We start from the raw sequence: 16013 nt of genomic DNA, 5'->3' as shown, positions 1-16013 counted from the left end.
CAAACACATCCGCACCTGCTGTTTCTGTAGCCAAAAAGATGTACAGTAGAGTACTGTAGTGGCAATGCACTGCATACAATAAAATGTTAATGCCGTTTGAAAATATATAAAAAAAAAAAACCTCTATAGTTTTGTTGTTTAAACCCTTTAGACCATGTGATTCTAGGTATTGATCCCCCACCAACTATTTAATTCTTAATTTTAAGGTTGAGACCAGAGCTGAGCTGTTTGCCAGTAGTAGTCTTGGTCCTTGCAGACCTTTCTCAACATGTAATCAAAAGAACAATAGTTTTAAGTAATGCCATACATGCAACTACAGCGTCACATAGGGCAGGGAAAAGTGCAGCCCTGAGCTCACCGCGACTGCTTTCCCTGTGTACTTGAATATCCGCCCTAAATGATGGATCCTCAACTAGACGGTGGTCACTGTTATTAGTATGTTTAGGGTCATGACAAGGTCTAAAACAATAAACACAGCACAGACATCAGGAAAGCAGGTCAGGGTACAAATGTTTAACAGGCAAGTACAAGGAACAAAACACAGGATAAACAGACAAACAGAGAAGTCTAACAAGCCAAGTCCAATCTGAGATAGCAGCAAAGGTACCAAATCACTAAGCAGAAAATAAACATGTTACAAGCTGAGGTCAGAATACACAGAATAGAACAAGCTCGGAGCAGTATTAGAGCTAGTGCAGACAGATTTAACACCCCATCCTCACAGCAGCGCATGATGCTTCAGCTTAAACCCCAGAAAACTTAACCCTTCAGCCAGAACCAGGTGGAGTCTCTTTGCTGGCATCACTATACTACTTTACTATTGTTCTCTTGATACCATGTTGAGAAGGGTACACAAGTACTGAAATGTCCCTTAATTTGCTATCATCTGGAGATTGCCTAACTATACTAGCACCTAATTGACCAATGGGCAATATTAATGGTTACATACAGGAGACATTGTTACATTAACAGGTCAGTCATATTTTTATGAAGGTATATGATCTGGGAAAGAACTACTGACACTTAAAACAGAGTCTATGGTGGCAGTGTCAACATTTATAACAGCTTTCTCGGGTGTACTCAGTTGGAAAAAAAACAGCTCTAGGATACAAATATAAGTTGTTTTAGATGTGGTTCACTCTGTAAAACCTTCACTAATAAAAGCACGTTACTTAAGCCAGACCTGCCTTCTAATGGGAGGAGTCAACCAACATAATTCAAGGCATACAAATAAATACAAGAAGGTCTGTTTGGAATATTTCATTAATAAGGTCTTATAGGTTTTTTTTGTGGATAAACCAATCAGATATAGACCCTATTGACTAGTAATTGACTCCAAAGTCATCTCCAAATCAGGTTGTCTTCTACTTGATATTTGGGATTTATTGTTGTATTAGAGACATCCTTTTAATTTAGATGGGAGGTATCACCTAGATTATTATTTATTTTTTCCTGTTCTTAGTTTTTTTTAATCTGTTTCTATTTCTGATTGTATTTGTTTATATTCATTTTTTTTGCAAAATAGAAAATAAGAAAAAAACGTAAAAAATGTTTAACTTAAAAATATGTTTAACATAAAAACTTAATTTAAATAATAGGTCATTTTCTGATGATACATTCTCTTTAAATAGAAGATTGGATGGAACTTGTAGGATAGATATCATGGCATTTTACTAACAGTTTATAGAAGATTGCTTGACCTAATACTGTATGTCTCCATGATTAATGATACTACATTACATGACAACACAATAAGACTTAGAGTGTCATTGTAAATCATGGACACAAGCTTTAATTCTCAACATCATTACATTACCATACCTTTAGCAGAATTTGCAAGAAGAATGTATTACACGCATCAACAAATAAGAATGCACCCAGACAGACATGTAGGATTTCAGCAAAATTCATCATGCAGCTTTGTCTCAGACAGAAATGCAAGTGTTTACAGGTTGTGTAAAATGCTTCCCCACTGCCTATAAAAATACTCTAAAAGGCTACTTTGGGGTAGTCCGACTGTTAGACATCTCTATTATGGACTCAAAGACATCTTCCCAGTTGACAGACTTTGAAAAGGGGCATAGCATTGGATAGCAGAAACTTGCCTGCCATCTCAGCCATTCTCACCAAGCAGTTAGGAGGTGTTGGAGCAGTAGTTATGTAGAAGCATGCATACATGGCAAATACCCTACAGACAGGCCAGACAAACCACCAGTAGAGAGGATCATTTTATTCATCGACAAGCACAAGCATCTTCTACAGTTTCTTTGTCCACCATCCATAAACAGGTGGCACCTTTATTACAAACCTTTCTCTGCCCAGACCATTTCCAGGCACTTAAAAGAAGAATATTTGATGTCACAGTGCCCATTACGTGTCCTGCCTGTTACGCCGAGCGCTCCGGGTCCCCGCTCCTCCCCGGAGCGCTCGCTTCACTCCCTCCGCTGCAGCGCTCCGGTCACGTCCTCTGACCCGGGGCGCTGCGATCCTGCTGCCAGCCGGGATGCGATTCGCGATGCGGGTAGCGCCCGCTCGCGATGCGCACCCCGGCTCCCCTACCTGACTCGCTCCCCGTCTGTTCTGTCCCGGCGCGCGCGGCCCCGCTCCCTAGGGCGCGCGCGCGCCGGGTCTCTGCGATTTAAAGGGCCACTGCGCCGCTGATTGGCGCAGTGGTTCCAATTAGGGTTTTCACCTGTGCACTTCCCTATATTACCTCACTTCCCTTGCACTCCCTTGCCGGATCTTGTTGCCTTAGTGCCAGTGAAAGCGTTCCTTGTGTGTTCCTTGCCAGTGTTTCCAGACCTTCTGCCGTTGCCCCTGACTACGATCCTTGCTGCCTGCCCCGACCTTCTGCTACGTCCGACCTTGCTTCTGCCTACTCCCTTGTACCGCGCCTATCTTCAGCAGCCAGAGAGGTGAGCCGTTGCTAGTGGATACGACCTGGTCACTACCGCCGCAGCAAGACCATCCCGCTTTGCGGCGGGCTCTGGTGAAAACCAGTAGTGGCTTAGAACCGGTCCACTAGCACGGTCCACGCCAATCCCTCTCTGGCACAGAGGGTCCACTACCTGCCAGCCGGCATCGTGACAGTAGATCCGGCCATGGATCCCGCTGAAGTTCCTCTGCCAGTTGTCGCTGACCTCACCACGGTGGTCGCCCAGCAGTCACAACAGATAGCGCAACAAGGCCAACAGCTGTCTCAACTGACCGTTATGTTACAACAGTTGCTACCACAGCTTCAGCAGTCATCTCCTCCGCCAGCTCCTGCACCTCCTCCGCAGCGAGTGGCCGCTCCTGGGATACGCTTATCCTTGCCGGATAAATTTGATGGGGACTCTAAGTTTTGCCGTGGCTTTCTTTCCCAATGTTCCCTGCATCTGGAGATGATGTCGGACCTGTTTCCCACTGAAAGGTCTAAGGTGGCTTTCGTAGTCAGTCTTCTGTCCGGAAAAGCCCTGTCATGGGCCACACCGCTCTGGGACCGCAATGACCCCGTCACTGCCTCTGTACACTCCTTCTTCTCGGAAATCCGAAGTGTCTTTGAGGAACCTGCCCGAGCCTCTTCTGCTGAGACTGCCCTGTTGAACCTGGTCCAGGGTAATTCTTCCGTTGGCGAGTATGCCGTACAATTCCGTACACTTGCTTCAGAATTGTCCTGGAATAATGAGGCCCTCTGCGCGACCTTCAAAAAAGGCCTATCCAGCAACATTAAAGATGTTCTGGCCGCACGAGAAATTCCTGCTAATCTACATGAACTTATTCACCTAGCCACTCGCATTGACATGCGTTTTTCTGAAAGGCGTCAGGAACTCCGCCAAGATATGGACTCTGTTCGCACGAGGCGTTTCGTCTCCTCGGCTCCTCTCTCCTCTGGTCCCCTGCAATCTGTTCCTGTGCCTCCCGCCGTGGAGGCTATGCAGGTCGACCGGTCTCGCCTGACACCTCAAGAGAGGACACGACGCCGTATGGAGAACCTCTGCCTGTACTGTGCTAGTACCGAACACTTCCTGAGGGATTGTCCTATCCGTCCTCCCCGCCTGGAAAGACGTACGCGGACTCCGCACAAAGGTGAGACAGTCCTTGATGTCTACTCTGCTTCTCCACGTCTTACTGTGCCTGTGCGGATGTCTGCCTCTGCCTTCTCCTTCTCTACAGTGGCCTTCTTGGACTCTGGATCTGCAGGAAATTTTATTTTGGCCTCTCTCGTCAACAGGTTCAACATCCCTGTGACCAGTCTCGCCAGACCCCTCTACATCAATTGTGTAAATAATGAAAGATTGGACTGTACCATACGTTTCCGCACGGAGCCCCTTCTTATGAGCATCGGATCTCATCATGAGAGGATTGAACTTTTGGTCCTTCCCAATTGCACCTCGGAGATTCTCCTTGGACTTCCCTGGCTTCAACTTCATTCCCCAACCCTGGATTGGTCCACTGGGGAGATCAAGAGTTGGGGGTCCTCTTGTTCCAAGAACTGTCTAAAACCGGTTCCCAGTAACCCTTGCCGTAACTCTGTGGTTCCTCCAGTAACCGGTCTCCCTAAGGCCTATATGGACTTCGCGGATGTTTTCTGCAAAAAACAAGCTGAGACTCTACCTCCTCACAGGCCTTATGATTGCCCTATCGACCTCCTCCCGGGTACTACTCCACCCCGGGGCAGAATTTATCCTCTCTCTGCCCCAGAGACTCTTGCCATGTCCGAATACGTCCAGGAGAATCTAAAAAAGGGCTTTATCCGTAAATCCTCCTCTCCTGCCGGAGCCGGATTTTTCTTTGTGTCCAAAAAAGATGGCTCCCTACGTCCTTGCATTGACTACCGCGGTCTTAATAAAATCACGGTTAAGAACCGCTACCCCTTACCCCTCATCTCTGAACTCTTTGATCGCCTCCAAGGTGCCCACATCTTCACTAAATTGGACTTAAGAGGCGCCTATAACCTCATCCGCATCAGAGAGGGGGACGAGTGGAAAACGGCATTTAACACCAGAGATGGACACTTTGAGTATCTGGTCATGCCCTTTGGACTGTGCAATGCCCCTGCCGTCTTCCAAGACTTTGTCAATGAAATTTTTCGTGATCTGTTATACTCCTGTGTTGTGGTATATCTGGACGATATCCTAATTTTTTCTGCCAATCTAGAAGAACACCGCCAACATGTCCGTATGGTTCTTCAGAGACTTCGTGACAACCAACTCTATGCCAAAATTGAGAAATGTCTGTTTGAATGCCAATCTCTTCCTTTTCTAGGATATTTGGTCTCTGGCCAGGGACTACAGATGGATCCAGACAAACTCTCTGCCGTCTTAAATTGGCCACGCCCCTCCGGACTCCGTGCTATCCAACGCTTTTTGGGGTTCGCCAATTATTACAGGCAATTTATTCCACATTTTTCTACCATTGTGGCTCCTATCGTGGCTTTAACCAAAAAAAATGCTGATCCCAAGTCCTGGCCTCCTCAAGCAGAAGACTCCTTTAAACGACTCAAGTCTGCCTTTTCTTCGGCTCCCGTGCTCTCCAGACCTGACCCTTCCAAACCCTTCCTATTGGAGGTTGATGCCTCCTCAGTAGGAGCTGGAGCTGTTCTTCTACAAAAAAATTCTTCCGGGCATGCTGTCACTTGTGGTTTTTTCTCTAGGACCTTCTCTCCAGCGGAGAGGAACTACTCCATCGGGGATCGAGAGCTTCTAGCCATTAAATTAGCACTTGAGGAATGGAGGCATCTGCTGGAGGGATCAAGATTTCCTGTTATTATCTACACCGACCACAAGAACCTCTCCTACCTCCAGTCGGCCCAACGGCTGAATCCTCGCCAGGCCCGGTGGTCTCTGTTCTTTGCCCGATTTAATTTTGAGATTCACTTTCGTCCTGCCGATAAGAACATTAGGGCCGATGCTCTCTCTCGTTCCTCGGATGCCTCAGAAATTGATCTCCCTCCGCAACACATCATTCCACCTGACTGCCTGATCTCCACTTCTCCTGCCTCCATCAGGCAGACTCCTCCAGGAAAGACCTTTGTTTCTCCACGCCAACGCCTCGGAATCCTCAAATGGGGTCACTCCTCCCATCTCGCAGGTCATGCGGGCATCAAGAAATCTGTGCAACTCATCTCCCGCTTCTATTGGTGGCCGACTCTGGAGACGGATGTTGGGGACTTTGTGCGAGCCTGCACTATCTGTGCCCGGGATAAGACTCCTCGCCAGAAGCCCGCTGGTTTTCTTCATCCTCTGCCTGTCCCCGAACAGCCTTGGTCTCTGATTGGTATGGATTTTATTACTGATTTACCCCCTTCCCGTGGCAACACCGTTATTTGGGTGGTCGTTGATCGATTCTCCAAAATGGCACATTTCATCCCTCTTCCTGGTCTTCCTTCTGCACCTCAGTTGGCTAAACAATTTTTTGTACACATTTTTCGTCTTCACGGGTTGCCTACGCAGATTGTCTCGGATAGAGGGGTCCAATTCGTGTCTAAATTCTGGAGAGCTCTCTGTAAACAACTCAAGATTAAATTAAATTTTTCCTCTGCATATCATCCCCAGTCCAATGGACAAGTAGAAAGAATTAACCAGATCCTGGGTGATTATTTGCGACATTTTGTTTCCTCCCGCCAGGATGACTGGGCAGATCTCCTTCCATGGGCCGAATTCTCGTATAACTTCAGGGTCTCTGAATCTTCCTCCAAATCCCCATTTTTCGTGGTGTACGGCCGTCACCCTCTTCCCCCCCTCCCTACCCCCTTGCCCTCTGGTCTGCCCGCTGTGGATGAAATTTCTCGTGACCTTTCCATTATATGGAGAGAGACCCAAAATTCTCTCTTACAGGCTTCTTCACGCATGAAGAGGTTCGCGGATAAGAAAAGAAGAGCTCCCCCCGTTTTTTCCCCTGGAGACAAGGTATGGCTCTCCGCTAAATATGTCCGCTTCCGTGTCCCTAGCTACAAGTTGGGACCACGCTATCTTGGTCCTTTCAAAATTTTGTGTCAAATTAATCCTGTCTCTTATAAACTTCTTCTTCCTCCTTCTCTTCGTATCCCTAATGCCTTTCACGTCTCTCTTCTCAAACCACTCATCCTCAACCGTTTTTCTCCCAAATCTGTTCCTCCTACTCCTGTTTCCGGCTCCTCGGACGTCTTCTCTGTCAAGGAGATTTTGGCTGCCAAAAAGGTCAGAGGGAAAAATTTTTTTTTAGTAGACTGGGAGGGTTGTGGTCCTGAAGAGAGATCCTGGGAACCTGAGGACAACATCCTTGACAAAAGTCTGCTCCTCAGGTTCTCAGGCTCCAAGAAGAGGGGGAGACCCAAGGGGGGGGGTACTGTTACGCCGAGCGCTCCGGGTCCCCGCTCCTCCCCGGAGCGCTCGCTTCACTCCCTCCGCTGCAGCGCTCCGGTCACGTCCTCTGACCCGGGGCGCTGCGATCCTGCTGCCAGCCGGGATGCGATTCGCGATGCGGGTAGCGCCCGCTCGCGATGCGCACCCCGGCTCCCCTACCTGACTCGCTCCCCGTCTGTTCTGTCCCGGCGCGCGCGGCCCCGCTCCCTAGGGCGCGCGCGCGCCGGGTCTCTGCGATTTAAAGGGCCACTGCGCCGCTGATTGGCGCAGTGGTTCCAATTAGGGTTTTCACCTGTGCACTTCCCTATATTACCTCACTTCCCTTGCACTCCCTTGCCGGATCTTGTTGCCTTAGTGCCAGTGAAAGCGTTCCTTGTGTGTTCCTTGCCAGTGTTTCCAGACCTTCTGCCGTTGCCCCTGACTACGATCCTTGCTGCCTGCCCCGACCTTCTGCTACGTCCGACCTTGCTTCTGCCTACTCCCTTGTACCGCGCCTATCTTCAGCAGCCAGAGAGGTGAGCCGTTGCTAGTGGATACGACCTGGTCACTACCGCCGCAGCAAGACCATCCCGCTTTGCGGCGGGCTCTGGTGAAAACCAGTAGTGGCTTAGAACCGGTCCACTAGCACGGTCCACGCCAATCCCTCTCTGGCACAGAGGGTCCACTACCTGCCAGCCGGCATCGTGACACTGCCGTTGACAGCCAAGCACCATCACCTTTGTTTGCAGCTATGTAATGAAATCTTATGGTCTTCAGTGACAAAAGTAGATCCTTGTGCTCTAAAACATTCATCTGGTAAAATCAATAACTGGGACAGTGTTATTGGTGTAGTTATTCAATTGCTATGGCCTCAAAGTTCATACAATGCTTAATCCGCCTCTACCACATACAGATGAAGGATTTGTAAGTTTGCTAGCCAGTCCTGCACAGTTCATCAAGTCCTAAGTGTTGGGGTCAACTGCAGAATAAATCAAAATGACAGGCCAGCACCCAGGGCACATGCCTCACTTGCCCCCCAGAATGCCTCTGTTGATCATCTTCAACCAGCTCTGACCTCTTGAATGTGCTACGTACTGAGACCTCATCCCATCCTGAGTATTGAATTAAATCCTCCTGCCTGACATCAACTTACTGTACCTTTCTGCACTCTGGCAATACTTCTGAGTTCTGTGTAGGGCCTTTGGGAGTGTTCCTGCGTTGTTCTGGCAATCAGCCTGTCGAGCACAGGGCTTCTTGTAAGAACAAGTGGTAGAATAGGCAAGAATAAGGGTGCCAATCAGGCATCCAAGCACTCTATTTAAACAGGGGTCGACTGGCCACGGACACCTGTGATTGGTGTTCTTATACCCACACCATTTACCTGGACCTGATTCTGCCTTCTGCCTGCCCATTTGGACCTGACTTTACCTTTCCTGGTATGACCTTATCTAGTTAATGTTTCTGAGGTTCTGACACTGTTCTGCATATCTTTCTTGGTTTGGACCCTTTGCTTCTTCTTTTAATGGGTTTGGTTTTGGCTTGGCCCATTTGACTTTCCCCTTCCTCTCTTAGTGTAGGGACCTTCACCCAGTTGGGCGACGCCATTTAAGGCAGATCGACCAGGCAGGTAGAAATAGGGGCTTGGGTAAGTTCAGGGCTGCATTGTTCCCTACTGGACACGGCAGTCACTAAGAGACAACAAAAATGCATTAATGGGAAGGTATCATCAAATGTTTCGTCAGACATATTAAGTTGGGTTTTACCTGCAAATATTTTTACTAATGTTTTTTCTTTTATGTGACTATCCACATAAAAAATAATGAAATCTTCCAGTTATCACTCGGGGCACTAGAGCATTCCTCAGAGCCTGACTACTGGCATCCACAGTCTGAACCTTTTCCTTTCTCCCTGTACACCTGGTGTAGGAATGTTGCCCAATTGAGGGTTGCTGTTTAGGGTGGATCGTTCAAGTAGGTATGGACAGTGGCTGGGTGAGTTCAGGGCTGCCCTGTTCCTTACTTGAATCACAGGCCTACCCAATTCTGCTGGTGACACTTCTAGTATGGCCGCTATGCCTGCTTTGGTGGACCAGATGCAAGAGTTAACCCAGCTGATCAAAGATCTTGATGAACAAGTGCAACACAATGAGACATCACAGTCTCAGACACCTTAGTGCCCCTAAATCTTGCTCTGCGGATTGCTTTGCTGGTGACAGAAGGGCTTTCAGGATTCTTGAGACACTTGAAGAGAGTTAAAAATTGTACTTTCATTTGAGATCCTTTTTCCCAGTTCCATGACGAGTTGGAATTCGTATGTCTCTTTTGCAAAGGGATCCTCAAGGATGGGTATTCTCCCTTCCTCCTAATGCCCCCTGAACTTGCCCCTGTAGACTGCTTGTTCACGTCTCTCAGCCTACTCTATGATGAACCAGACAGATTTGTATATGCAGAGAATCAGTTTGTCTTACTCTGTCAGGGTGATAGGCCAGGCGAGGAATGATCCAGTGTTGACATGTCAGTTAAGATTTAGGATGTCTGACACTCTTAAAGACCTATTGGTTAGTTATCGTCCCCCTGACTTTTTGGACCAGGCAGTGACTCTCTCAACATTTAGATAGATGACAGAGTGAAGGATCATTTCTGCCTGCGCTCTCTCCACGTCTTCTTCTCTTCTATTTGCTCCCCGATGGTTGCATAATAACCTATATAACCTGGCACAACTGTGACTCTGCAGGAACAGAGATTTTAAAGACGCAGAGGACTGTACTTTTACTTCAGTGATGCAAATTATCTCCTGAAACTTTGTCCGCAGCCAGAAAACTCCAGCATCTAAGTGGTCATCGGGAAGGCCACTTAGGTGCACAGATATTTTTTTGAGCCTGTCACCAAAATTCTCTTTCTGGGGTGGTGTTTGTTGATTCAGAATCAGCTGCTAATATTATTGATTTCAATCTTATATATGTATTATTGGGGTGGATAATACTCATCTTGCCGGGGGTTTGAATTTTGTACCCCGTAAATTGATATATGTGTATGCGCAGTGCATTCTAAACTCATTCTTTAATTGCTATAAAAAAAAAAAAATTCTTTGCATGCCTTCATTAAAGTCACATGATCCTGCCGTTCTCTGGGGAGCTTGTTAAACAGGGATCTAAACAAGGGGTATGTTCACACAGAGGAATCGGAAAGGAATTTCACTTATTGCTCTCCATTTCATTTAGCAGTGCCTTACCCCATTGATTTAAAATGAATTCCACGTGTAAATCCCCATAGACCGCAATGTTATTTAGTTTTTTCCGCCGAACGTGTTTTTGAGCGGAATTCACGCAGAATTCCCCCCCCCCCAAAAAAAATTCTAATTGGTGACTGTCGTCCATTTAATAAAGTGAGTGTTGTCCCCCATCAGGCAGCAAGATCTCACCGCCATGCAGCTTTATTAAATATGTACACCCCCCGCTATAGGTAACACACAGAACACAGCACACATTATAATTACATCCTGGGCACTTTGACAGAGTACTGAGATCATCAAAGGGGGTACAAATTTCTGGAACAGTCAACATAAAGAGCCATCTATAGGTAGGACTAAATCATTATAAGTATCAGTTAAGTTAAGTTTATGTCTTTATGCAGTTCTGATTAAAATGTGCACAATGAACAGACAGGTGCCCATCAATGTCTTATTGCAAAATACCGTTCTTGTAAAATTTAATCAAATTTAGATAAAGAATTATACAAATGAACAGATGAGAATTATTGTTGGACTGCATAGAATGGTACATACAACTTTATGGTGCAAAACAGAGCACGTACAACTAATAATAACATATAGTGAATTGTAAACCAATGTGTAATATAGTTGCAGATTTGTGTTTCCAGTCAATCAATAGTTTAAATTGTATTCTTAACGTTCAGATGTAATGGAGCTGATCCTCCATTAGTTCTTTGTACAACATTTTATTATAGTTAAAAAGCAATACATAACATATAAAGATGCGATGATTTAGGAGTTTAGATAACTTAGTAGATTTTCCCACAGTCCATTTTGATACAACTGTGAATTACGCCAAATTAGAATCTGCAATCCAAATTCATTATGGCAGAAATGGTTGGAATTTATTTCTTGTTTCTGCCATAGTAAGAAAGAGAGGATTAAAGTTTGTATTTTGATACAATTCAGTGTGATACTATCGTTTTTCCATAGGACTGAGCCCACTGAGTAACCTTAAAGGGGTACTCCGCCCCTAGACATCTTATCCCCTATCCAAAGGCGTCATGACGTCACCAACCTCTGCCCCGCATCGCCAGTCATCCAGCACGGAGCGAAGTTCAATCCGTGCACCGCAAGTCTAGGGTGCAGCAGCCGAGATCGTGGGGGTCCATAGCGGCGGGACCCCCGTGATCAGACATTTTTTCCCCTATCCTTTGTATAGGGAATAAGATGTCTAGGGGCGGAGTACCCTTTAACACTAATAGCAGGTCTGTCTGAGCTGCACTCTGCACCCTTCATGCTACCTCCTCTTTGTCAGTATTGAGGTCTCCCTGGCCCCGGACAAATCCTGTCCTGCTCCCAGCTAAACGCCAGGAAATCCATTTTAGTTCTGTGTCTACCTTACTCACAGTGTTCTGCTGCACAGACAACAAGAGGTGAGAAACCAGCAGACACAAGGGGGGAAAGTTATAAATATGCAATCAATGTATTGTTGTGAGACAACCCCTTTAAACCACTGAGTTAGCCTGTGCCCCCACATGCTAGTGAATGGATGCATCCAAAAACCACACTTCTGTGCTTCATCAATGGCCACACGATGTCGCCGGGATTATCAGCAACATTGGGGGAGATTTATCAAAACCTGTCCAGAGGAAAAGTTGCTGAGTTGCCCATAGCAACCAATCAGATCGCTTCTTTCATTTTTCACAAGCCTTTTCAAAAATGAAAAAAGCAATCTGATTGGTTGCTATGGACAACTCAGAAACTTTTCCTCTCGACAGGTTTTGATTAATCTCCCCTATTATGTGTCCATTGGTGAATGCATGGGTGGCACACTTTCCGATGCATGCGTTCACCAGCATGTGGCCGCACAGCCTTATTCTAATGTCCAAAAGAAAACATAAAACAACAAATAATTATTTCCTCATATATTGTTGTCTATAAATACTGGAAATTAAACTGATATCTTAGTTCACTGTTCATAGTTCTCATAGGTTACCTTAGGATGTATTCATTTAGTCAAATACTATGTTGTATTTAGATTATTAAGAAAGTTTACTGGTTTATGAAAGGTTCACTGTATATGAAATTCCACTACCTCAGTCCTATAAATAAGTATAACTGAAAGCATCCTAATAAAGAACTACTTAAACAAATGCAAGCAAATGCACTTACAAATAAGACTGATGCAAAGGGATTAAATAGGCTGATTTATTAAAGTGCACCTGTCATTATCACGTAGAGCTAAACTAATGGCAGAAGTCTCACAATTCACCAAGAACTAGTGATTTCTTACTACTGTGTCCATGAGGCAATGGATATCTGCTGAGCTGCCTTCTCATTCATTTATTCTCATACTATAGGTCCCAGTTGCCTCTATCGCAGTGGTCTTCAACCTGTGGCTCCCCAGCTGTTGCAAAATCACAACTTCCAGCATGTGTCTATCAAAGCAAGCATGAATTTGGGATATCTGCTACTGCTAGATCAGTGTTTCCCAACCAGGGTTGCCTCCAGCTGTTGCAAAACTACAACTCCCAGCATGCCCGGACAGCCAAAGGCTGTCCGGGCATGCTGAGAGTTGTAGTTTTGCAACAGCTGGAGGCACCCTGGTTGGAAAACACTGTGCTAGAAAGCCAGAGAATGTATAAATGGGGGACAATTCAGTTGCCTGTTCATGGGTAAAGCCCAAAGTTTGTACACATTCAGTATTTATGAATTGGGAAATTCAGATCAAAGTTCTGCTTGACATCCTGATTATGGAGTTTTACAAATGTTTGGTGCTAGGTTGAAAAACAATAATTTCCATGCACCATGAATATTCATCCAGAGCTTCAGCATATAGTGGAATTCCAACCCGGGGACCAGATTGACCAAATTAAAGGGGTTATCCAGGAAAAAACTGTTTATATATATATATATATATATATATATATATATATATATATATATATATATATACTGGCTTCAGAAAATTAAACAGATTTGTAAATTAATTCTATAAAAAAAAATCTTAACTTCAGCAACTCATAAGTACTGAAAGGATTGAGTTCTTCTTTTCTGTCTAAGTGCTCTCTGATGACACCTGTCTCGGGAACTGTCCAGAGTAGAAGCAAATCCCCATAGCAAACCTCTTCTACTCTGTACAGTTCCCGAGACAAGCAGAGATGTCAGCAGAGAGCACTGTTGCCAGACAGAAAAGAACAACTCAACTTCAGCAGCTGACAATTATTGGAAGGATTAAGATTTTTTTGATAGTAGTAATTTACAAATCTGTTTTAACTTTCTGGAACCAGTTGATATATATATATATATATATATATATATATATATATATATATATATACACGTTTTTTTCCCCTGAAATACCCCTTTAAGAAGACAGGCTGTTGAAAGGGTTGTTTTTATTTTAAGCAGACTTTTAGGGATTACCGTATGTGTACCCTATTACGGCTATATGTAACATATTTTTCTATGTTTATTAGATATATATAAAATTTATCAAAATAAATATATAATGAAAAAGTCCAAAGGCCTCAACCTGCCTGATAAACAGATTTCTACTTTAGTAAATCAACCTGTTTTCTAACAGTACATTGGAAAAGTGTGGGTTTTGGATCCTAGTGATGGATTCTAAATCTAAAGCGTATTTCGCATGGTAGTGAAGAGCACTCCTCTGGGTCTTCCTCACAGGCTGCTGTAGATACGCTTTATTACATTGGCTTCTTCTTGGTCCAGGATTCCTTTTTCTACGTAGGTGTCTGCCTGCTGGTCAATGAAGTCTCTTAGTTTAGAAAGATCATACTCTGGAAAGAAAACAGAGCAGATTACAATCTATTTCTATGTATTTATCATGTGGGTCATGTACCATATTAAACAGATCTGTGGTTTTCTTCTCCGAATAATACATTCCTATGCTATCATATTCTATAGCCCTTTCATTCCAAAGCAGGGTTTCATCGAACATATTCATGGATATGGGTAAAGCAGTCAGCAACCTTAAAGGGGTACTCCGGTGGAAAACATTTATTTTTTATTTTTAATCAACTGGTGCTAAAAAGTTAAACAGATTTGTAAATGACTTCTATCCTTCCAGTACTTATTAGCTGCTTTATACTACAGAGAAAGTTCCTTTCTTTTTGGATTCCTTTTTTTTTCTGTCCAGGGTGCTCTATGCTGACACCTCTGTCCATTTTAGGAACTGTCCAGATTAGAAGCATATCTCCATAGAAAACCTATCCTGCTCTGGACAGTTCCTGACATGGACAGAGGTGTCAGCAGAGAGCACTGTGGACAGACAAAAAAAAAAAAAAAGAAATCCAAAAAGAAAATAACTTCCTCTGTAGTATAAAGCAGCTAATAAGCTAATAAGATTTTTAAATAGAAGTAATTTACAAGTCTGTTTAACTTTCTGGCACCAGTTGATTAAAAACTAAATGTTTTCCACCAGAGTACCCCTTTAAAGGGGTTGTCTGGGGAATATAATATTTTCCTATTTTCCCCAGGCTGACTAATAAATAACAAACACTTTACTCACCTTCCTCTGCTCCCTCGTATCTCCAGAATTAGGGCACCCTGTGTCTAGACAGTCTCGGCTAACAGTCGGTGTCACAGAGCTGGCTGGAGCTGTAGACGTGACGTCACAGCGCTGCTCTGCCATTCTATGGCCACAGTGATGTTCTGCCTTGGGGGAAGGCGGAATCACCGACCACGGACAGGGCGCCTATTTCCAAAGCTATGAGGTAGCGTAGAAAGGTGAGTTAAAGTGTTTGTTATTTTATTAGCCAGCCTGGGGACAATAAAAAAATATTGAATTCTATTGGACAACCCCTATAAAGGGGTACTCCGGCGCTTAGACATCTCATCCCCTATCCAAAGGATAGGGGATAAGATGCCTGATCGCGGGGGTCCCGCCGCTGGGGACCCCCGTGATCTTCCACGCCGCACCCCATTAGACTCAGTCTGAGTCCATCTCGACGCCCCCTCAATGCAAGCCTATGGGAGGGGGCATGACAGCTGTCACGCCCCTCCAGTAGACTTGCATTGAGGGGGCGGAGTGTGACATCACATGGGGGCGGAGCCATGATGTCACAATGCTCCGTCCTCATGGTCGAGATGGACTCAGACTGAGTCTAATGGGGTGCGGCGTGGAAGATCACGGGGGTCCCCAGCGGCGGGACCCCCGCGATCAGGCATCTTATCCCCTAACCTTTGGATAGGGGATAAGATGTCTAAGCGCCGGAGTACCCCTTTAAAGGGGTTGTCCAATAGAATTAAATATTTTCTTATTGTCCCCAGGCTGGCGGAGCCGTGACGTCACAATGCCCCGTCCTCGTGGTCGAGATGAACTCAGACTGAGGACCTCCAGCGGTTCTGGAAGCCGCTAAAGGTGGGTGCTGCATGGTAGATCCCGGGGGTCCCCAGCGGCGGGACCCCCACGATCTGACATCTTATAAGATGACTAGGGGCGGAGTACCCCTTTAAAGGGGTTATTCTAAGAAT

At 45.3% G+C, this 16013-nt stretch overlaps 1 protein-coding gene across 2 annotated transcripts in view; it reads right to left on the bottom strand.

The window, feature by feature from the left end:
- Window positions 1-10981: 10981 nt before the first annotated feature.
- SCG3 (secretogranin III) overlaps window positions 10982-16013 on the bottom strand; it is a 62470-nt gene continuing 57438 nt past the window's right edge. For both annotated transcript variants that reach the window (XM_056572312.1, XM_056572311.1), the window contains exon 12: window positions 10982-14317. In XM_056572312.1, the coding sequence (XP_056428287.1) occupies window positions 14199-14317 (119 nt within the window). In that variant the 3' untranslated portion in view covers window positions 10982-14198. The remainder of the gene's footprint in view (window positions 14318-16013) is intronic.

The sequence above is a fragment of the Hyla sarda genome, chromosome 4 (genome assembly GCF_029499605.1).
Source record: "Hyla sarda isolate aHylSar1 chromosome 4, aHylSar1.hap1, whole genome shotgun sequence".
Classification (NCBI taxonomy): domain Eukaryota; kingdom Metazoa; phylum Chordata; class Amphibia; order Anura; family Hylidae; genus Hyla; species Hyla sarda.
This window is presented reverse-complemented; position numbering and strand designations above follow the sequence as displayed.